The 24,737-nt window shown below is 42.2% G+C and overlaps 1 protein-coding gene and 1 pseudogene across 1 annotated transcript in view; both read left to right on the top strand.

Annotated features, from left to right (window-relative positions):
• GRIP1 (glutamate receptor interacting protein 1) overlaps window positions 1-18,674 on the top strand; it is a 154,482-nt gene extending 135,808 nt beyond the window's left edge. Inside the window, exons 19-21 of the mRNA XM_012642012.1 lie at window positions 1,764-1,997; window positions 15,196-15,342; window positions 18,433-18,674. Coding sequence (XP_012497466.1) covers window positions 1,764-1,997; window positions 15,196-15,342; window positions 18,433-18,660 — 609 coding nt within the window. The 3' untranslated portion in view covers window positions 18,661-18,674. The remainder of the gene's footprint in view (window positions 1-1,763; window positions 1,998-15,195; window positions 15,343-18,432) is intronic.
• LOC105808383 lies at window positions 13,429-13,908 on the top strand (annotated as a pseudogene).
• Window positions 18,675-24,737: the final 6,063 nt, after the last annotated feature.

Raw genomic sequence — 24,737 nt, 5'->3', positions numbered from 1 at the left:
CATCCTTGTTTAAATATGAGGTATTTTTTTTTACCTAATAAAAGGAAGTTTTATAAGGATCAACCTAATACTCGACCCATTTTCTTAACTGAAATGGGAGGTATAATAATTTTAATATCTACCTAATATCTGTAGGGTTACTTAAGTATTAAATGATATTCTACCCATAGTATATATGGGACTTAGCACATGTTAATATCTAATGATCAGCAAATTTTTTTTTACAGTTATGATTTTCTTTTTCAAAATTATCAATGAGGTAACTGATCTAGTTAGGATATTGATAAGTTTACTTGTTTTGTGTCTTTTTCAACAGAGTCATTAGATGTATGTACATGTGTGCCAATGCTTGGCAGTTATTCAAAGATCTTATTAATAGTGTGTATATAGCTGAACAGTAGGTAAATTTTAGAATTCTGAAATCTTAGAGAGATGACAAATGAAAACTCTACTCACTTTGCAGTGTTCCCTCCCGATCAATAGTTTGGTAAAGTGCCCTCGGCCCTTACTACCTGCTCACTTACCCCCTACAGACCTTGGGTGAGTCAGTCTCTTTGTGTCTCAGTCTCCTCACCTATAAATTAAGAGGAGTAACAGTGCCTACCTCATAGAGTTATTGTGAGGCTTCAATGAGTGAACACATTCAGAGCACTCAACAAATTAAGAATTTGTTTAACAGAATTAAATTAATTGTGTTGTTTTAGCATCGGTATTAATATAAGCAACTAAATCTTATTGCAGCCAGTCACATGGTACATGGGACTTATTTTCTGTTGCCATGGTTTCAGACAGATTTACCAATGCTAGTTTACCTTTATATACCACCACATCTAGGAGTACAGAGCTGGCTACAGGCATATTCGCAGAATTTCAGCATCTTCTAACCATGAGAAATGAACACCTCCGATGTGATAATAGGTTTCAAACCTTTTTTCATTTCAGTTCTGAGAGTCACCTTTGGGATCTAATCTTGCCATTGCTTGTGAATTATGCGGGGAACATATTTGAAACTGAACAGACTCCCCAATTCACTGGTGAAATCCCACCCAAGTCTCATAGCTTTTGGGCAAAGGGTTGAATACAAGAACATAAGAAATTATTATTTTTTCATCTCTTTGAGGATCTTACACAAAGACCATCTCTAAGAAACACTGATCTATACCAAATGATGTGGAGGCCTAGCTGGTCTACAAGCTTCAGAGACAGGCCACATGGCCAAAGGAAAGACAGCACGCAGTGCTAGACGGGAATCTTGGGGAGAACGCCTTGCCTTGGTGTCAGTCATCCTATTCCAGCCAAGAGTTAGCTCCACTTGCAGCTAGAGGCAGTGCTGCAAATAGAGGCAGCCTGGGCCCCGCTGAGAAGTTCTTCGTTCATTTCTGGAAGATAAATCGAAGGTGGCCTCGTGAATCCCATCTGTTAGAGCCACTCAGTGGAAAGTTAATACTTAAAATGTAGTTTGCAGTAAGCAAATGTTAGAGCTTTTCAATTTGCCTCAAAACTGCCAGGGGTGGTATTTGATTAAATAAACTCAATGGCTTAAGTACTTAAATTGGATTTGAGATGTGCATTATAAATGTCACTTGCAAAGCATTTTCCAGACTTTCATAGTTCAATTAGTACGTCCATTCTCCAGCCTTTGGTTATGCCCTGAAGAGACTGTATTTTGACTGAGCAGAAGGAGAAATGTGCTTAATGTTGAGCAACTAAACCCTTTTCTTAGTCCATAGCTTAATTGTTTCTGAAAATTGTCAATGCCACAGGCAACAATCATGTCGGGGAGCACGATGAGTTTGAATCATGAGGCTCCAACACCTCGCAGTCAGCTGGGGCGACAGGCCAGCTTCCAGGAACGGAGCAGCCCGCGACCACACTATAGCCAAACAACGCGGAGCAACACCCTGCCCTCAGATGTGGGCAGGAAGTCCGTGACCCTGAGAAAAATGAAACAAGAAATAAAGGAGATCATGTCCCCGACTCCTGTGGAGCTGCACAAGGTAAGCAAGCTTTCTTCTCTTTCCCTACGGTCAAATTTCGTGGCCACTCTGCATCGTGTGCATGCCCCAGTGTAAGTATGGCGGCAACATTCTCCGGTGGGCTCAGCCAAGCAAAGAAACTTAAAGGCAGATCTTCAGACTTTGTTCTCAAAACATGATCCCTGGGAGGTTATCCTAGAAAGCAAGAAAAATTGGCTTTCAAGCAATGTATTTATCAAAAATATATTTCTGGCCAAAATCTTCTGACAAAAACGTGTGGCTCCAATGTCACATGGAGCTGTGATGAATTAGTCTATTATTCTAATCTCATTGGAAGGACAGAAGGATTTTCTAAACATCATACACTCCTTGCTCCTAGCTTTGCTGGAAAGGGGGGTCTGGTTCTTGTGGGAAGTCTTAATCCTCAATTACAGACTTACAGGAGATGGTTATGTTACTCCAGAGACATGAAGTTCTCTTCAAGATGTAAGTTACATGTCTTGGGCCAGGACAGGGTAAGACCTGGCTTTGTTCCATCCCTGACTATGGTAGTTGCCTCACTTTACTTCGCCGAAGAAAACCCACTATTGTACACAGAGCTGAATTCCAGAGTTTCCAGCAGACTTTAAACAAGGCATATGTAAGTGACAATGTTGCAGAACCCTGGGCCAAGGAGAGCAGTGGTAAGGGAGTGTTTCTTGTTTTCTTTTCTAGAGCCAGTGCTTTATTTTTTGCCAATATATAAGGGTGTATGAAATAGTAACAATCTTATCCCACTTTTCTTGAGAACAAAAACCTCCTCTGTAGTTAATAATCTATTGAGTAGAGATTAGTTATTTGTCTTATCCAGATGAGCAAAAAATGTCAGATTCAGGGGAGGTAATAGGCCAGCTACTCCCTTTTTCCTCTAAAGACCTCAATTTCCCTAACTACCATATAAAATCTAGTTATTTATTTTGCAGCTGACAAAGGATATGGTAAAAGAAAGGATAGTATGGGAAGTTGGATTCTAAACTGTGTGTTCCCATCCTGGGTTCATTCTTTCACCACTCATTCATCCATTCATCTAATATATAAATTGTGCTTTCATCCACTCAAAGAATATATTGCAAATCCCCAGGGAGCGCATAGTCTAGGGAAGAGACAGTCTGGGAACTAGTAGGAAGATAATGGGGTAAGTACAATAATAGAGGCAAGTCTGGGCAGATTTGGGGTAAAGAGGGTGGACCCTCCAGGGTAATACAATAGGTAGTTCACCATTGTTTTTATGGCTGAGTAGGACTCCTTGATATACATATACTACATTTTATTAATCCACTCATGTGATGATGGGCACTTGGGTTGTTTCCACATCTTTGCAATTGTGAATTGTGCTGCTATAAACATTCTAGTGCAGATGTCTTTTTTATAGAATGTCTTTTGTTCTTTTGGGTAGATGCCCAGTAATGAGATTGCTGGATCAAATGGTAGATCTACTTGTATCTCTTTGAGGTATCTCCGTATTGCTTTCCACAGAGGTTGCACTAGTTTGCAGTCCCACCAGCAGTGTATGAGTGTTCCTATCTCTCCACAAGCATGCCAACATTTATTGTTTTGGGACTTTTTGATAAAGGCCATTCTCACTGGAGATAAGTGATATCTCATTGTGGTTTTGATTTGCATTTACCTGATGATTAGACACGTTGAGCATTTTTTCATATGTTTGTTGGCCATTAGTCTATTTTCACAAGAAGGGAAAAACAAACACCACATGTACTCACCATTAAATTGGCACTAACCCATCAACATTAACGAGCACATGTGGGAAGTAACATTCATAGGGTGTCAGGCAGATGGGAGGGGGAGGAAGAGATGGGTAAATTTACACCTAACAGGTGCAGTGCATGCTGTCTGGGGGATGGGCATGCTTGTAGCTCTTGCTCAAGCGGGATAAAGGCAATTTATGTAACCAAAGTGTCATACCCCCGTAATACTCTGAAATTAAAAAAAAAATTAAAAATAAATACAAAAAAAAATTAAATTCAGATGAAACTAAAAAAAAAAAAAAAAAAAAAAGAGGGTGGACCCTAAGCCACCAGAAGCCACCAGAGAGGGGACAAAAAAGGCTTCCTGGAAGTAGGTGTTGCCTATGCAGAGGAAGGCAGTAGATGGGTGGGCAGTTCCAAGCACAGAAAGAAGCAAGTGCAAAGGGGTGTCAAAGATTTGCACCAAGAGAATGCAAATGTCCCAACATGACCCCGTGTGTTAAGAGGAATTATAGACTTACAGAAAAGCAAAGATATTTCTGACATTTTAGGATGAGGACTGAGGTTTAGCCCCATGCCACAAGTTATTAGTAACTTGTTTATTTAGTTATCCTGAATTGATGTGTCTTCTTGATAAATCACATGTCCTGATACACTAATTGACACACACCATTAGTCCGTAAGAACTGCTGTGTTGATTAGATTGCAGAAGGTGCATATTCAATGCCCAGTCTGCTGTATCAAAACAAGGGCTGGTGCCTACAGATTCCCTCAAGGGTCTGGGAACACTGCCTTCCCCTCTTCTCTCCAGTTCTACTGCCCAGGCAGAGAAGAACATGCTCAATAACCCACCTCCCTTCACCCCCAAAAAGAATGCGTACCATCTTGTATTGAGTGGCTACTAAGTGCTATATGCTTTGTGTTTTTAGCCCTCACTTACACAGGATAGAGAAAGTACAAGTATAAAATAGACTCATTCCTCGGCGTGAAGCAGTCTCCTTAAAGGAAGATGATTGATATCGCCAGAATACAAAAGACTGTCTCTTTCATCTCTCCTGCACTGAGAGCATTTAGCAAAGATAATGACAATGAATTGGATGTGCACATTGTTATAGCTAAGGTTTAAAACAAGGGCTCTGCTAAAAAATGGATCTTGTTAAAAAGAAAAAAAAGGATCTTCCACTAACTGGCATAATGTGTGGCAGTGGATGGACTGGTTGGAACTGGGAGACCACAAGGTCACAGACACAGATGGGCAACCTTGACCTAACAAATAGGGTGCTTCTTTTTTCCTTCGTTTTAGTCATATTCCCTAAAGGGACAATAAGTACATTTCCCCGGTAGCTTCAGTTTTTTTTCTGAATTAATCTCCAACAAAATAAGACCCTCGAAAATCAGTGGTGTCCTGGACATTTTAAGACCCCTGAAATGGTTCAGCGAAGATGTAGCAGAGGAGCTCGTGGCCCGATGCTGTGCAACTCTTGGAGTGGCTCATGCTCATATCTAGGGTCTGTGTTCTTTTTCAAGGAATTCAGTTACTTTGCTAGGCCACCCAAAATGTTTGTCGCTTAACATATCCTCCAGTTTTGAAGTACTGGAGAGGAGAAATGGTCCTTAGAAAAGCTACTTATCTCAGAACAAAGACTGGTCATTGTGCTTGTGTCTTGCATGTGGGTGTCATCATGAAAAGGCACAGTGACTTGTTGATGGACTTGAGTTATTTTCCCACGGGGGCGCTACTAGCCTGTACTAAATAAACCTTTGTGAAAATTAGGAAAAGGCATTCTTTTAGGGAGAGGGAATTTGAAAAACACTCCTTCCTCAAGTTCAAGGTGACTCAAGCCAGAGTGCACGGCTTAGCAATCAGAATGAGGTATGATTTTTAGTCCCCTGAGCCCCCTTGGTAGCCTTTCCCAGGTGGACCTAGTGGGAAAATTCCCAAGGGGCTGCAAAGACCAGCGTGGAGAGGCTGGATGAGACAAACAGCACAGCGTCCTAAACATGCTTGGTATTATTTCCCTGTTGTCATCTTTCTGGTGGCTGTTTGTCACATGGTCGAGGCTGTATCCATGAAAACAAGGTGTGGACCTGTTCTGTCCAGGCCAGCACCTGAAAAATCTTGTTATTTTCACTAGAAGTTGGAGCAAGATGATGTGCATGAATGGGCAAGGAAACGCCCCATTGCTTAGGGGGAAAAAGGCTAAAACCACGCCATCTCCTGAGGGTGGGTTACTAACATCACCTTCCTACGGAAGGAGTGAAGTATTGGCTTATCTTCCAGTTTCTGGGGGTCTCAACCTACCCTCCACTCTTTGCCCTCTTTGCCTACCCTTTCTTCCTGCTGCTCTTCCTCTTCCTTCAGACCTTCGGAAGGTCCCCACTGCAGGTCAGATCTAAATGGTTTCCACTCGTTTCCCATCATCTGCTATGCCTGAGGCTCCACATGGTCTTGGCAGGCCTTCCTTCAGGTCGTCCACATTCATTCCTGAAGCCAAAATGTTAGTTGTCATCCTGACACCTGAGAACAAAGGCAGCCTCACTTCTTTTTTCGGCTGTGTAGACGTGGGAGGAAGTTGGAGCTGGAGGGATTTGGAACTTGGGGTGCGGGTGGGGGAACAGTGACTGGGTCACAGGAAAGTGATGCTCACGTCCCATTAGGCCACTGCTTCTGCAACTTTCTCAGCAAGGATGCATGATCCAAACTATATCATGCCCCACAGTTCAGCACACACATACACCCACACTCGTGTATATGGATGACTCCAAACATTCACTGCACAGGATACACTGACATTTTTTGTTTTTTTCTGTTTCTTTTCAAATGCTAATCACATTAAGCTGATTTCAAGACTTAAAGAATAGGTCTCAACCAATAATTTGAGGATGACAGCCTTAGCCAATAGTTCGGGATGGGGATCCGAATAACCTTTACTTGTTAAAACGCAGGTTCCTAAGCCTCACCCAGACGTACCTTGACAGCATTTTCGGGGAGTGCAGGCCAAGAACCTACATTTTAGCAACATTGTCAGTGGATTCTTTTGCTGACTAAAGATTAAGCATCACTCCCTCAGGTTTTGCTAACTAGAGGTGAGTACTCCGTTCCAGTGAAGTCATAGGCGACAGCTGGGTGGCAGGGCACAGAGGAAATGAGGCTTCGCCGTAGGCCCCAGAGCTGCCGCATTTTATCTTTCAAATGAATTCTGGTTTGGAGCAGTGCTTATCGCAGATTCTCTCTTTTTGCAGATAAGGAGCCTGTGATCTTAGCTACAGTTCATTGATAACCCTCCTTTTCCCTCCGAAGCTTAAATATCCTTTGGAGTCCACCTAATCTGTTTCTGTGATGAATTCTAGCTTCACTTCTTTGCATGCCTTAAGGCAAAAAAAAAATTTTTTTGTAGCGTGGAAAGTTCTCCACATTCAGAGCATTTGGACTTTTTAAAAATTCATACTGACATTTCCTTTTGCCCTGTCCTTCGTGTTTCTCAATAAAATTATACTTCTTAATTGTATGCAGCTATTTTTGTCTATCTTTTTACAGAAAGGTTTTAAAACTAATTTTCCAGCATCTACTTTTATGTATGGCCGCTGGTGGCACAACGCTTGAACGCTGGAGTCACTCACAAGTAATCTCTTTATTTCTCACAGCTGCTTTTGCTACCCTCAGGTTTTCCCTCAGCCAAGTTCACTTTGCATTTTCAATGTATTTGAGTTTTCTGAGGGGGTTCCTTTGCTCTTCTTGAAACGATAAAGTTGTTTTATTTCTTGGAAGTAGTGTCATTTCCAGTGTTTAATGCCAGCTTCTTTTGCAATATTCTCCCACGTCAGGAGCAGTCTCAGCCCTAGGAGGGAATGTGAAATGGAAATATATATCTCATTCTTGCACATGCCTCTTTCTTCACCAAATATTTGGAGTCGGCACTCAAGATCAAATGAGTCCTTGTGCCAGGCCTAGACTTTCTCCAAACAGCTAGTGTAGAATTGTCTAGTGTGGAAATCACTAAAAGCTAAAAGCAACACACTGAATATATGAACGCTTTGCTTTTGTTTATCACTTTCTGCTAGATCAAGGTTCTCGTTCTTTAGGTGAGGAATGATGAATTAAAGAGGACTCAGGCTCCCGTGGCAGGCAGACTCGTCAGCAGTTGTCTCACTCACCAAAGAAGGGGCAGGGTCACTTGTTACCAGAAGAGGGAGACTTTACAAAACAGCATTTTTCCTGGTGAAGACTCCATCATTCAGTCCTGCCTTACAGTGTCAGAAACTCAGAAAATGAGACCACCCAGCATCCCAGACTTGAATAAGACCCAGACAGCAGCCGTAAGCCACCAGAGACAGAGCTGTAAACCAGAATGAGAATCCATTTACAAAAAGAAATGGACGTGTGTCTAGTGACTTGTCACTGTACCAGTCTGACAAGCACTTTCTCTCCGTGTGGAACCAGGGACAGCTAAGAGAACAATGTTGGGGGAACGTAGAATGTGGAGCGAATGTCCACTGATGGAAACGTGGGTTCTGTGTTTTACATAAACAGTAACATCCAGCCCTGGCAGTCTGCAAAATGTGTCATTTCCATGAGCTTCCCTTGTCTATGATTCTACTAAAACATACATTTTAAGATATAAATAACATAATTCCTTTTTATTTTTAATTGGCACATAATTATATACATTTATAGAGTACAAAATAATATTTTGTTGTGGAATGTATACATGAGTAATTAGCGTATTCATCGCCTCGAATAGTTATCATTTCTTTCATAAGAACATTTAAAATGCCTTCTTTCAACTATTTTGAAATATATACTATATTATTATTAACTGTAATCACCTTGCTGTGCAGTAGAACACCAGCATTTATTCCTCCCGTCTAACTGTAACTTTGTACCATGACCAGCCTCTATCCCTACCCACAATCTCTCGTAACAACAATTCTCTATTCAACTTTTTTGGATTCCACATGTGAAATCATACGGTATCTATCTCTCTGTACCCGACTTACTTCATTTAACATAATGTCCTCTAGGTTCATTCATGTTGTCACAAATGACAGAATTTCCTGGAAAAACAAAATTCTTATGCAAACGATTGGCTCATGTCAAAACATATTTGTTTAACTCATTAACAAAGAATGACAACAGGATGACAAAACTTATTTAAAGGGGGATAAAGAAACTATATATTAATGTGTGTGTGTATCTCAGTCAGTGGGGAAGAAAAGAATGTTGGGATGAGACTTCTAAGCTAGAATCAAAGCTGCTCCATGACATGAAGGGAAATACAAGCAAAGCACTTGCAGTTATCTTCAAAGAGGCAGAAATCATTTGCATCTGCACCAGACAGAACTCAATTTGTGTCTTATCATTCACCTACAAGCTGCCATCCACCTCTGCAGGGTCTGAGCTCTGAGCAATAGAAACAGTGAGTCAGAGCTGCCGTCCCCTAGACTCGAGTGACCCTGAGGCAGGCTGGTTGGACCGTGTCCTGGTTGCCTTCCTCCTCCCTGTCTGATCATTCAACTCACTGCTTCTGTCGTGGCTCCACCCCTCCCACCTCTCTTCCGAAATGTTAACAGCTGCCCTTAAGTCTGACTCTGGCCTGGGGACTATTCCTCTCTCCCACATGTCCTCGTGCATCTCTATTGTGATGAAACATGTTTATTTATAGGTTGCAAAGTCTTATATCATCTATAGGATGTTCACTTACAAATGGGGTAGCTCTCTGACGGTCACTCTGTTTCCCTAATGTGCAGGTTCTTGGAGAACAGCCCTCTTCCTCCTTGTCCTGCCATGTTACTTGTCTGGCAAGGCTATAGCAAGGATCAAACTTCTAACAGTCTAGCCCAGGGCTTGTCTCTTTCTTTCCCTAAGATGGGGTATAGAGTTCTTTCCTTGTCCAAGGCCCTTTATAACGTCAGACATCAGCAATCCCTACAATGAGGAAATCAAACCAAGACTGTTAGCACTCACTGAAGTGGAGCTTTGGTCAGTTGTAACTGGTCATCCTTCCTGAATGACAGTGAGCCTGGCCCCAAACCCCACAGACCCAGAATTGGGGTGGAAGGCATGCTGCCCACCCAGAGCTTCAGGTGGCTCCTGAATCCAGGAGGCCCACACACACCTGAGGGAAATGGAGGCCAGTAAGTTGCAAAGGGAAACGGGAAGGGCTAAGAGTGGGAGAAGGGCCAGGCCAGAGCGACCTGGGAGGTAGAAAACAGAGGGCAGGTGGAGAGGAGCAGGCAGCAGTCTGGCCTGAGCAAAGACGCCGGTGGCCGGGGCTCTGCCACAGCAGGCCACCTTGGTGGTAGCTGGGGTGAGTGGAGAGAGCCTGTGACAGAGCAGACAATAACTAGGGGACTGTCGGCGGCTCATGGCTTGGTTTGATCTGCTGAAGAATTTGGAGGATGATCCAGCTCTTTCCTCTTTGTTCTTTGCGACCTGACAGCTGTGTGAAGGTGCTGGGCTGGGTCAGGAAGGCAGCACACACACCTGCCACAGATCGTAAGCACGGTGGTGCTCCCATGGTTGGAACTCAGCTGTCTCCAAGGGCCAGGTCAGCCCCTGACTTGTTCATACTTAGAGCCAAAATCCAGCTCAGATTCCCTTGTGGAGCCCTCATTTTCCCAGCCCTCGGTGCCGCGCTGTTGCTGGAGAGCAGCAGGAGGCAGCACGTGCGCCAGCTGTCCCTGTCTCTCTGCCAGCAAGACTCCCCAGACTCGGGGTAGCAGCTGCCTTTCTGACCCAATTTGTCTCAAAACCCATGAGTTTCTGGCAGCATAAACAGAGATTGCTTCCTCTTGGGCTGGAAGATTACAGTTGAGAAGACTATATTTTATTTTTTTCTTCCAGCCCTGCAGGTAGTGTAGGATTGTCCTCAAAACTGACGTTACTTGAATTGCCAGGTTCAAAGGGACAGGGCTACCCCAGTGGTGTCTGCCAAGAGTAAACCCAAGTACCTGGTGATTTACGGGAAGACCAGCACTGTCTCTGAGAAGCAGGTGTCGGTCTGGTCCTGAAGGCCGTTAGGACAAGGGAATGAGCCAGAGAGAGGCTGTCAGAGCTTGAGAACTGCTTCCAGGATGGCTGTCACTCACCACGACTTGCTCAGGATAGTAGACGCAATTGCCCTTAAAATCCAAGGCGGGGGAGCTGGCTCTGTGGCTAAAGCTTTTCACATGTGTCAACGCTGAAAACATGAGCATCGGGTTTCTGGTCTTTGCCTCGAGAACACTGTTCAGACATGTGGGCAGACTTGCTTAGAAATATAAAACAAGGCTGAACATGAATCATGGTGACCTCACCGTGCCTCCTGTTAAAGCTTCTGTTCTTGGGAGGGCGAGAAGCAATTGCGGCACATGCTGACAAACGGTTAGAATTGAACTGCGCTTTGTAGCACTGTGTCCCAGCCCGCGGTGTTATGTTCCAATAGTTGGCTCTTTTAGAACAGAAAAAAATCTTGCAGTTGTGTTCATGGTCCAGATTCCCTGGAGGCATACTTTAGTCAGCACAAAATAGAGGCTCTACAAGAAAAAGCTTGCTCCACAGGGGCTAGGGTAGACTACGAAGCCAACTGACAGGATGAGGAGCTGTAGGCGCGGGGAGCAGGAGTCTATGCAGATGTTCCTGGAAAGCCACGAAAGGGTTCTGATGAGAAGGAACACAGCAGACATGATAAATTATTCATCTTTAGTTTGTTGGGCAGTTGGAATTGGATAAAAGCTGCCTGACTAGCTAGCAGATTATATGTCTGGAAAAAAATATATGATTTGGTGGAAAGAACACAGCGAATGAGGTCAGATATTCTCATACTGACTCTGGAGCGTCTGCATTCACTGGACAAGTCAGCCCCTCCGTGTCATCAAGGCTCAGCGCCCTCATTAGTGGAAAAGGAATGATTTGGCCACACAGAGCTGCTGGGAGATCAAAAGCGAGGACCTGGATAAGGGATTTACTTGTGGGGGCAAAAAAAGGTGACTTACACCTCAGATTCCTTAGAATTATTTTTGGACAAGAAATAAAGGTAACCACTACCCATCTCCAGGCAAACAGGGCCACGTGGCACAATTTACTGTTGCTGCTTTGAGGGTAGTGAGCTGTGCTCCCCATTTTTGTGAATTATTGACTTCTGGAATCTTCTTTCTCTCTTCTGTGGTTTTCAAATAATTTCATTTTTGTTAATTTGCTATTATCAAGCTATTTCCAGGAGAAATAGATCTGACTATTAAAATTCAGTATCCTCTGACCTTAGGAAATATTTCTAGAGAAACAGATTACTTTCAAATTTAAACCGTTTGCTAGCCTGGCATCCTGAAGAGTTTTCCAGAGAGATACATCAAGTCTGAGGCTCAGAGAAACCAAGGCTCTTGGTCAACAACTGTGACTTTAAAGTTAATGAGCTCCCCTGCTCATTAGAAATACAGTGGCACCATCTCTAAAGTTTTGGCCAATGTATTACCATTGATCGACGTTGGCAGTTTTAGGTGCCACTCATCCTTTTGCCCCCTCCTGGCTTCTGGCCTGGGCAGCAAACACCCAATAATCACAGGCCAATTGAGCAATGAAGAACTCGTGCCATGGTGGCCCTGGTTAGCCCGGAGATGGGTAGTGGATTAAATCTAGGATTCAATCAGGTTTCTTCACTGGACTATACTCACAAAGGCTGTATTTTGCTCATTGCTATGTCTATTTTTTTTTTCACAATATCCTGCTATATTCTCAGTCCCTAAAACAGCACTTAGCACATACTAAGGTCTAGTGCATGTGTGAGTGCACACACACACATACACACACACCCATTCACATACACACAGTGATGGCATGCGTCTCCCGAGAGTGTCACCTCAATAAATGTTAGATCTGCAGATTCTCGTCAGTCAGTCTGGGCTGGGGCCTGAGACTGTGCATTTTAACAGGCTCCTGAGAGTTGCTCCTGTCTGGGAGGACACTCTTAAGTGGCAAGGCATAGAGGCACATTTTTTTCCCCTGAAGCAAAGTTGCAACAAAGGTCTGCCCCTTACCTTCTGACGTACTTGTGGGGAAGATGCAGGTAGAGGTGGAACATTAATATAACATATTTCATGGGATCAAAGATGACATCAATAACAAAATACAGTCTGACTTCAGAGATTTTAAAATGTGCAAAACAAATCCATCTTAGAATCAAAGCAATAAGGCATGTTGAGTGGCAATAAAGTACAAATGGTGAAGCGCTTGATGTCTAGAGTCTGACAGACACGGCCTCACCATTCATCACCTTTGTGGCCTGGGGCAGGTTACTTAACCCTATAAAATTGAATTTCCTCACCTCTAACATGGCAATAACCACTAGGGCTGCCTCGTGATTAGTATTGACCCAGTCAGCTTGATATTTTAGCTCTCTGTCCAGTAAAATAAAAATCCACACACTGATCACTTTCGTATTTCCTTCGGTATTCCATACCTTTCTGAAGTAAAGTGATTGGATAAAAAATTAACCTGCAATAAAAGTTTTTATCTTCACTTTGCCCAGTAGAGCTCTGAATTTTTTTTACTGTTTTACAAGAATATATTCATGTACTAGTTGTGTAAAAATAAATAAATGTGTGTGTGTGTGTGTGTGTGTGTGTATAAAAGGGCTATCCAGAAAGTATCCAGCCATGTAACTGTATAATTACAGTAAAAAAAAAAAAAAAGTAATCCCAGAGAACAGAGTGGCCAACGGCCTGCAGAGAACATGCCCAAGTTTTATTGTGACTCCTGTGATACGCACCTCACCCATGACTTTCCGTCTGTGAGAAAGACACACGGCAGTGGTAGGAAACACAAAGAGAATGTGAAAGATGACCATCAGAATTGGATGGAAGAGCAGGCCCAGAGCCTGCCTGGCAAAACAACGGCTGCATTTCAACAAGGAAAAATACCTCCTACTCCGTTCTCTGCTCCTCCTCCTGCAGGGGCGATGAGACCACCTCCCCCCAGTCTTCCAGGTCTTCCTCGCCCTGGTATGATGCCAGCACCCCATATGGGGGGCCCTCCCATGATGCCAGTGATGGGCCCTTCTCCTCCCAGGATGATGCCAGTGGGACCTACTCCTGGAATGAGGCCACCCGTGGGAGGCCACATGCCAATGATGCCTGGGCCCCCAATGATGAGACCTCCCGCCCGTCCCATGATGGTGCCCACTCGGCCTGGAATGACTCGACCAGACAGATAAGGATGGGGGGGGGGGTCTCTTTATGTCAGTTTAATACTTGTTCTGCTTCACCGGGAGATCATGGCACTGTGACTCCGGGTGTTTTCCAAACAGCATGATAAGGAAGGCCTGCTCCCCCTTCCTATCAAAGAGAGAATGGTTTTGAAGGGAAGAAGTGGAACCGAAAAAAGGGCAGTTTTCATTTGTATTGTGAAATGCGAAAATAAAATTGTCAACTCTTTTCGTTAAAAAAAAAAAAGTAAGCCCAAATAATTACTTGAAGTGTGCATCAGTTTTTGTGAAGGGCATCCAGCAAATCTTGATAGAAACAGCGGCCGCCGCGAAGCGCTAAATGCGTGAAAAGCGCCGAGTGTCTGTCACAGCGAGTGCTCGGGGCTGCTACGTATTCGTGTGTTTGCCGCTCGAAGGCAGGCTCTTCTTTCTCCCCTTCTGCTACTGGTCCAGCACCCTAAACCGTGCTTAGAATATGGTAGGGACTCAATGAACGTTTGATGAATGCACAAATGATTTATTCTTTTCACCTCGGACTAGCCCTTGCAGGTGGTCAGGGGAGGAACGAGGACTGGGGCAAGCTCTAGCTGGCACCAGCTGGCCTCCGGTGCAAAGACAGCCGCAGAGGCCGCAGCACACGAGGGTGGATGCCTCGAGCTGCGCAGCCAAACCCTAGGCAAATGCCGAGCGAGCGAGTCGAGCCAAGTCCCAGGGCAAGGTGTTTGTTACAGGAACACTTTCAGGTCCTTTAGGTAGTGTTTTGTGATGGTGCCGACTGGGGAGCCAGAGCACGTAAAATGATGGATTTGGGGTACTTGCACAAAGGGAGAGGGAGCACTGAGCACCGTACTTAGCAGAGCGCCAGGCGGGAGTGGGGCGGGCACTTGGCTTAATCCTCAACATCTCAGCAGTTGCAAAGGGCTGCCTCATACCAGGAGGTTGCTCCAGGAAAATAGTAGAAGTCAACCTGCCCTGGGAAGATTCTCTCCAGCAAGGGAGGGAGGAAGGAAGAAGGGAAGGAGGGAGGGAGGGAGGAAGGGCAAAAGGACGGACAGAACTCTCCAGTTCTCCATCTCCTTTTTGAGTTCTGGATGGGATTTTACAAATTCCAAGGATAAGGATATTCTTGGAGTGGGGAAAAAAGCTGCAGGGTTGGGGAGGGGAGCTACCGAATGCTTATGTTATAAATCCGTTATGTTACTGAAATTATTTTGAAAAGATTGCTCATCAAAAAATTTCAGAAGCAAAAGTCTCCAGCCCAGCTAAATGTTCTCTTCACATTTTCTCACTTTTCAGGTGACTTTGTACAAGGACTCTGACATGGAGGACTTCGGGTTCAGTGTGGCAGATGGCTTGCTGGAGAAAGGAGTATATGTTAAAAATATTCGCCCGGCCGGCCCAGGAGATCTTGGTGGCTTAAAGCCCTATGACAGGCTCTTACAGGTAAGACTTCAGGTGGAATTTTAATTCCTTGCAACTAGCTTATGACCGGGAATTTCCTCCAAACCTTCCTGCACGTTTGAAGCCCTTTGCTCTTTTTCCCTTCAAACCTTGTCATCAAGATTATGGAATCAGTAGGAGTGAACAGCTGAATAAAGAATTTTCAGCCCTAGCAAATTCGATCCCAGCCCCAAACGTTCTCTGATTTCTTATCAGGTTTTTTTGGCAATGAGCTCAAAGCTATCTTTCCCAATCTAATGCTTATGCCTCAGACCCCACCCAACCACAGGCGTCTCCCACAATCATAGAGTAATAACATAAATATAATACGTAGTTACCTGACTCCACGCCCCACCAGTCTACTTCTCCCCACTCCTCAGCGTGACCTACAAGGCCCTTGGGACTTGGCCTCTCTTTCCTTTGCCAGTGTCCTGTCTTACCTTTATCTTCATATACTCTCTGCTTACACTCTCTGCTTACAACTGGACTTGTTTCGGGAATGGCATATCCTGCCACCCCTTGGCCTCCTATCTAGAATGTGCCTTATTTGCCACCCACACCCCACTGTGTTCCTTCACAAACCAAGTGCATTTGCACCCAGGCCCTTTGCACCCGCTGTTCCCTGAGCTTGCGCTGCTCCTCTGCCAAACATGCACATGCTCCCTGCCGTACTTCAGGTCCCTGCTCAGGCCATGTTAAACTACTCTGTCGAAAAGGGCATCCCTCCCTCTCCATTCCCTCGCCCTCCTTTCTTTCTTTGCAGTGAAGCCAGACTAGTCATCAGTTCCCTTTGTATTGCCCATTAGAACGTAACTCCGTGAGGGCAGGGATTTTACTCACTGCTCTATTCCCACTTCTAAAAACAATGCCTGTCACATAAAAAGTGGTCAGTATTGTATAGAAAAATAAAAGCATTTTGGTTCTGAACATTGAAATATATTATTCCCTTTCTCTGAAACACTCTTCTGTGCCCCATTCCTTACCGGCCTAACTCCTACTTAACCTTTTGGTCTCATGTAGATCAGTGATTCTCAACTTTGACCAAAAAATGGAATCACCTGATTTGCCCAGACCAGATCCAAGACCCATTAAATGAGCATCTCTAGGAGTGAGATTTGGCATCACTGTGTTTTTAAAGCTCCCCAGGTGATGACAATGAACAGCCAAATTGAAAACTACTGGCTTAGAGGACTTCAGTCTCACTTGACCAATGGCCACCCAGCCTCCTTTGCCCCAAGACTGGATTAGGGGCCCCTCCTATATAGGATAGAAGCCTTTTCCTTTGGTAGAATTTGTTATCAAAACTGCCTGTTTCCCTGGATATATCCCCAGCAGATTGTAACTTCTTCAGAGGAGGGCTAGTACCTTATTCTCTCATTTCCCATTATACGGTGCTTCATATCTCAGTATCTCATACAATATCTGAAACCTAAAAGCTGAACCTGCCTTACTTAATGTAGTACTATCTTGGTCAGGTACAGTTTCATTTAGCAAAGCAGATTTCTGATCTTATGTACAGGTTTTAAGAAGAGCGTTTTGCAGGAAAGGGAGTGGGTTGACATCAATCTTAGAAACGTACACACCTGGAATGAGTCTGTCACCAAACAGCTGACTTTCAAAGCATGAGGCTGCCACCGATGGGTTGGCTTTCAAAGATGTGTTCACTGAAGCAAGTTGGCATTGGTCAATTCGGTAGTTTTAAAGCCAATTCTGGTAGTTATTTTTAACATGGCAGTAGAACAATCAGTGTTATCCTAGGAGCATGGGGACACTTTACTTCCCATAGATGCTCTAATATTTGCTGAATGAACAACTACGGACAACTTACTTAACCTCTATGAGTGTCTTCCTAATCTATAAATTGGAGGATTCCTACTGTCATGGAAGTTGAGGCTATAAAAGTAGACTACATTCATAGTATGTTAAAGCTCTTGGGCTTTCTGCTGGAGGCATAATAATTTCTTCAGCAGAATGATGACATAATTTGTAATTTAAGCAATATGATATTATTGTGGGTGGCTGGAGGTATGACAGGGAAGAGGAAGATCACAGACAAGAAGACCAGGTAGGTGTGGGTAAGATGCCTGTCTCAGACCTAATGAGACTTCAGTATCTTCAGCACTTCCTAACAGAGCAGTGTGGAAGGCAGTTGTCAGTTTGGATCTGCTGGGCAGGAGAGATGTTAGAGACGGAGCTAAAGATTTAGAATACTGAAGGCATGGGTCTGGATCAAGTTGCTTATGATGGGCTTATAATAAGGAAGAGAAGAGAACCAAAGATAGAATTCTAACCACAACACAGTTTTTAAGGACAGGAAGAAATAAAGGCAGGAAAAGACTGAACGTGAACAGTTAAAGTGGTAAAATGATCAAAACAAAGTGGTGTCATAGGAACCCAGGAAGAAGAGTGTCGAGACCAGCAAGTGCTAAAGGCCCGGGAGGATGAGCTCCAGAGCATTCCTGGGTGTGACAAGTGGGGTCACTGCCAGCAGTGCAGTGTGTCAGGGCCCACACCCGAGAAGATCGAGTAGCCACTGGGAAGTCAAGGAGTGGAAGCAGCGTGTAGATGATGTTTAAACTTTTGTTTGTGAAGGAGAAGTGGAAGAAGATGAGCACAAGTATAAGCTGAAGAGGGGCTGAGCTCACTTAGAAGAGAGTAGTTCAGCATCATGGTTAAGAGCACAGGCTTTGGAATCAGACAGACTGCCTGCGATTACATCCTAGCCTGAACCTTACCAACTGCTGATCTAAGACCAAGCTCTTAACCTCTCCAGGCTTCGCTTTTCTCATCTGTGAATTGGGGATCATATTCAGCACTCAGAGAACCCCCAACAGGTGCGGCGCCCTGCTTGGCATGAGGATGGTAGGGCGTGTACTTCTTCTCCGCCTTACGATCTAGTAGCAGAGAATGACAAGTGAGACAATAGCCACATTATATATAGCGTCGTCAGAGCAGGGATTGACCTCTCTGTACGTGGTGCTCTCTTTGGCGCTTTCAAGACTGTAGACAACTTGTTGCACCTGAAGTACTCCTCTGGGCTTTGGGAATTACAGTTATAACAATAACTGAAAATGGCTCTTCTTGTCCTTTCAGGTTAATCACGTCCGAACAAGAGACTTTGACTGCTGCCTAGTTGTGCCCCTCATAGCAGAATCCGGTAACAAGCTGGACCTGGTTATTAGCAGAAACCCACTGGCTTCACAGAAGTCTATAGAACAACAGCCTCTACCAGGAGACTGGAGTGAACAGAATAGTGCTTTTTTCCAGCAGCCTAGCCACGGTGGTAATTTGGAGACACGAGAACCCACTAATACATTATAGCAAAGCTTTTTATAAAGCGGGACAAAAGACTATCTACATGGTGCTAAAAATCCCTTTAAGATTTCTGTGACGTTTGAAGCACAGATAATCACGTGGCATTAACTGCAAGCACAGGGGTCTTTTAAATCTCTCTCATGGCTCATGTTCACTTCCCTTTTCAAGTTGAAGAGGTTTCTTTTTTGGTGACCACTATGGTATATGGCAGGCAGTTCCCTGCCTGGCCCAATGGTAGAGAAGAATAGGTAGGTTGCCCCTCCCCACAATTAACATCAGAGGAAATTTTTTACAAGTTCATCTTACTGTCACTTTTTAAAAAAAAGAAATGCCTGTTTGAAAATATTCTCTATGATAATTTCCTTAATTCACTTTGAAATCAGTTTCTTACTATGAAGTCATTAATGTAAGAATTTGACCAACAAGGCTTTTCATAAGCTGGCTCTACTAGAGGAATTAGTGTTTGGTAAACTGCTGGGACTACAAGGATGGGAGGGGCACAGGCATAAAATTAAGTTATCTTAAAATATTTCCGCAATGATGCACGTAGGAGACCATAATAGGTGGTGGTAAATGTTTTGCCCAAGTATAGGAATGATTTTTAAAACTAAGATGTATGCTATTCCCTATGCAACAAATTATCAAACAGGATATGTCTTGTGACCTGTTTTTTTTTTTAAGGACACATTTTTAATAGCTGAAAATCTCTGATAATGAATTAGAGTGTGTAGTCACACTGAGAATTAGTTATATTACCTTATTTTTAAAATTCAAGACTAAGAACTTAAGAGAGAATGAAGAGTCTATTAAAATGAGGTTCATCTTAATGATAGGCAAATCAAACTCATACTGCTTGACGTTTTGAAAACTGGTAATACTGAGGGGTGTACAGCACATGTACTTAAAAATGACACTGGACTATCTTCTGTTCTGAGCCATGCCACTTACTGAAATTGTAAATACATTTTTCACAAAATGCATTGCCAATTATTACCATCCCTCAAAGCAATAAATCGTGACAGTTGCTTTTACTGTTTGTCAGCAGCTGTTTTCATTTGTTCAGATATTTTGAATAGCTACACTAATAACTGTTATTCAGTGAATAAAAAAAAAATAGATCTGTATGTTGATGGTAGAATCTCCATATCAAAATGATTATTTTCCCAACATTTTCATTTTGGTCAATAATTCAAACTATCACTTAGGCAAAGCATTTGAACACTGTGTCCTTTGTTTAAGGAAAAAGTTCACCTTTCTTTTTGTGCAAAGAAATATATTACTTCAATCACATTTCAGAACCGCCAGGGCAAGAAAGTATAAAGCAGAATCATGTTAAGAAAAAAAAAAAAAAGATCATGAGTCACTTAAATATGTATTTTTATTTGTAACAAACAAGTATTAAACTGTAAAGTATTTTTGTACAAATTTAATACTTTAATAGCATGGTATTTATCGTCTATGTATGGTTTTGGGGAATTCAAAATTGTTGCAAATATTTGTATGGAAAAAAAAAACCCTCTACCAAATGGAATAAACAGTGATTTTAAAAAGCCAAAAAAAAAATGACATGCATTTTTGGTGCTTTGAGTATATTTCAGTGTTTTAGCCAAGTCCACACAATATTTATTTTTACATAATTTTCTAAAGGGGAAAGGTTTTACCATAAACTTGAAAAGCACCATGGAACAGTAGGAAGAACATGGGTTTTAAAATTGGATCCGGGTTTGAATTCCAGCTCTGGTACTCGTGAAGTATGAAATCTACTTACCATGAGTCAGCTTTGCCACCTGATACCGAAGGGCTCATCTCTACCACAGGACTGTTCTGAGGACTAGGCGTGAAATACATGAGAAAGGGCTAAAAACACCCACACACAGGAACGCCTCCAAAACCAATGGTGCATTCACTCTAGGTGGCAAATATAGGACCAAGGATCACATCTGTCCTCAGAGAACATTACATGTATTCTATGAGATACATTTACATAAACTGTGAAAACATACACACTTTAATTATGCTACCTTTAAACAAAGACTACACCTATAGTCCCAACATTTTCATTCTTGTAGATTGCCTTGCAGGCCTTGTAAATTCACATTCATTTCTATACAGTTGCATTCAGTGTTCCCAGGGCTACATTCTGAAAGGGTATTTTCTAGCACACAGGAGTCACATGACCCCAGCTGAAGCTCTAGTATATCAAAACCCAAGCAATTATTCAAATTTTTATTGCACTGTATAGTTATATAGTGTGGCCCAACTTTTGCATAGAATGCAGCTAAAGCCAATGAAATGAGTGTGGTTAAAACTGTGTGAATAAAGGCAAATGAGAAGCTGTATCTCAAGCAAAAAAACCAAAAGTTCAAGTGGAAACAAAAACAAAAAGAAACAAAAAAAAAAAAAAAGGCCGGTAAAAAAAAAAAAAAAAACCCTCATGATTGCAGGTAGCACTTTACAAATGCAGTGGCCAGGCCAAAGGAAGAGTTCCTCCATGCTATGGTCAGCCAACAAGTTTTGAGCATGCCATTCCTCTAAAAAGGGAAATGGCAAACTATGACCTGGAAGTGTTTGGTGTTATGCCACTAGAAGACTGGCAGAAGGGACTGGGGATAAGCAGTCTGTATCATTGGGTCAGAATTAGGACTTATGGACAGAGGTTCCAATGAGGCAGACTTCAGCTTAATATAAAGAAGTGATTTCTAATACTAGTGTTGTGCAATGGTTCTCACCATCCAATGAAGACCATCAGCATCAGAAGCGTATGTTCCACTGGTGACTGATGGGCATCTTGCAAACAGTGAGCTGGGGTAGATGACCTTGCAATTTTAAAATGCTGTGATTAAACAATATTTGCTTTAAATCCAAATCATGGGATCCTAGAAATATCCTCTTTTAATAAAATCTTACAGAATTTTGAATTGGATAAGTTATTTGTATTTTGGCCAACAGTACATTCATAATTAGTACCAATTCTTCACAAACTCTTCCAAAATCGAGGAGGAGGGAACACTTTTCAACTCATTCTATGTGATTACTATTTCCCTGATACCAAAAACAGACAAAGATATCACAACAAACTACAGACTGATATGTCTTATGAATATATATACAAAAATCCCCAACAAAAAACTAGGAAACTGAATCCAGCAGCACATAAAAAGGATGCTACACTATGACCAAGTGGGATTCTCCTGGGATGCAAAGTTGGTTTAACATCCCAAAATTAGTGTAATACACCATATCAATACAATAAAGAACAAAACTACATGATCATCTCAACAGATCAAACGAGATTGGGCGCATTCAGGGTGGTACAGCCATAGACGATCATCTCAGTAGATAGGCAAAGCATTTGACACAATTCAGTATCCCTTCATCATAAAAACACACAAGAAACTAGGAACAAAAGGGAACTTTCTCATCTGGAAAATGGGCTTCAACGAAAACCTCACAACTAACATCATAGTTAATGGTGAAAGTTTTTTTTAATTTTTTATCTTAGAGAAAGTCTCACTCTGTCACCCACGTTCGAGTACAGTGTCATGATAATAGCTCACTGTGGCCTTGAACTCCTGAGCTAAAGCAATCCTCCTGCCTCAGCCTCCTGAGTAGCTAGGACTTACACCATGCCTGGGTAAGTTTCTTTAATTTTTGTAGAGACAGGGTCTTGCTATGTTGCCCAGGCTGGTCTCAAATTCCTGGAACTATGTGATTCTCCTGACTCAGCCTCCCAAAGTACCCAGCCAGCATGCCCAGCAATGGTGAAAGATTTAATGCTTTCTCCCTAATATCAGGAACAAGATAAGGGTGTTCATTGTTACCACTTAGAGGTTTTAGCCAGGGCATTAAGGCAAGAAAATGAAATAAAAGGCACCTAGATTTAAAAGAAAGAACTAAAAACATCTCTATTTGCAGATGATATGATCTCTTATACAAAAAATCCTAAGGAATCCACTAAATACCTATTGAAACTAATCAACAAGTTCAACAAGGTTGGAAGATATAAGATCAATCTATAAAAGTCAATATATTTCTATATAGTGGCAGTGAAAAAAACAAAAATAAATTAAGAAAACAATTCTGTTTACAATAGGATCCAAAAGAATAAAATATGTTGGAATAAATTCAATTAAAAAAGCATTGTAAATTTAATGAAAGAAATATAAAACTTATACTCTGAAAACTACAAAAAAATTAAAGAGCAGCTAATGAGTGGAAAAACATCCCATGTTCATGAATCATAAAACTTAATATTATCAAAATGGCATTACTCCCCAGATCTATAGATTTAACACAACCCTCATCAAAACCCATCTGGCTTCTTTGCAGAAACTGATAAGTGGATCCTAAAATGCACGTGAAATGTAAGGAACCCAGAATAGCCAAAACAATCTTGAAAAAAGAACAAAGTTGGAGAACTCACACTTCCTGATTTCAAAACTTACTACAAAGCTACAGTAATAGCGTAAGAACAGATGTACAGATCAATGGAATAGAACTGAGGATTCTTAAAAAAACTCTCACATTTATAGTCAATCAATTTTTAACAAGATAATTCAATGGGGAAGGAATAATCTCTTCAAGAAATGGAGCTGGAACAACTGACTATCCATATGCAAAAGAATGGAGTGGAACCCCTACCTCACACCAAATACAAAAATTAACCCAAACTTAATCAAAGATCTAAAGATAACAGCTAAACCTATTAAACTCTTAGAAGAAAAAAATAATAGTAAATCTCCATGACATTGAATGGGCAATGTTTTCTTGGATATAACACCAAAAGCACAAGCAACAACAAAAACAGATACACTGGGCATTGTCCGAATTAAAAACCTGTGCTTCAAAGGACACTGTCAAGAAAGTAAAAATAAAATCCACAAAACGGGAGAAAAATTTTGCAAATCATGTTTCTGATAATGTACTTATTCACTGAATATATAAAGAACTCTTACATTTCAATAATAAAAAGAAAAGTGATTTAAAAGTGGGCAAAAGGTCTTTTTTTTTTTTTTTTGAGACAGAGTCTCACTGTGTTGCCTGGGCTAGAGTGCCGTGGCGTCATCCTCGCTCACAGCAACCTCAAACTCCGGGCTCAAGCGATCCTCCTGCCTCAGCCTCCCGAGTAGCTGAGACTACAGGCATGCGCCACCATGCCCGGCTAATTTTTTCTATATATTTTTAGTTGTCCAATTAATTTCTTTCTATTTTTAGTAGAGACGGGGTCTCGCTCTTGCTCAGGCTGGTTTCGAACTCCTGAGCTCAAACAATCCGCCCGCCTCAGCCTCCCAGAGAGCTAGGATTACAGGCGTGAGCCACCACGCCCGGCCAGGGCAAAAGATCTTAATAGACATTTCTCCAAAGAGGACATACAAATGAAAAATGTACAACATCATTAGCCTTAAGAAAAATACTGCAAATCAAAACCACAATGCAATACCATTTCACACCTTAATCAACAAATCAGATGATAACAAATGCTGGCAACAATAGGAAGAAACTGGAATCCTCATACACTGCCAGTGAGAATATAAATTGACACAGCTGATTTGGAAAACTGTCTGGCAGCTCCTCAAAAGGTTAAACACAGAATTACCATATGACCCAGCAAGTGTACTCCTACTTATATACCCAACCTAAATGAAAGCATATGTCCCTACAAAAACTTGTACTATGGATGTTCATAGCAGCATTAGTCATAATTGCCAAAAAGTGGAAACAACCCAAATGTCCATCAACTGATGAATGGACAAATTCAATGTGCTATATCCATACAACGGGATATTATTTGGCAACAAAAAGAGATGAAGCACTGATACACTACTGATATAACATGGATGAAGTCTGAAAATATTATCTGATCAAAGAAGTAAGGAACAAAGGACCACATGTCCAGAATAGGTAACTCCTATTACTAAGTAGTGAGACTAAGTAGATTAGTCGTTACCTAGGGCTGGGGGAGATCAGGAGATTATGGTTAAGGGGTGTGGGATTTCTTTTGGGGGTTTGAAAATATTCTAAAATTGATTGTGATGATGGTTGCCCACCTCTGTGAATATACGAAAAGGTGCTGAATTGTATAT

Source organism: Propithecus coquereli, unplaced genomic scaffold (assembly GCF_000956105.1).
Source record: "Propithecus coquereli isolate 6110/MARCELLA unplaced genomic scaffold, Pcoq_1.0 Scaffold172, whole genome shotgun sequence".
In the NCBI taxonomy this organism is placed as follows: domain Eukaryota; kingdom Metazoa; phylum Chordata; class Mammalia; order Primates; family Indriidae; genus Propithecus; species Propithecus coquereli.
Note: the sequence above shows the minus strand (reverse complement) of the source record. Positions and strands in the feature narration are given on the sequence as shown.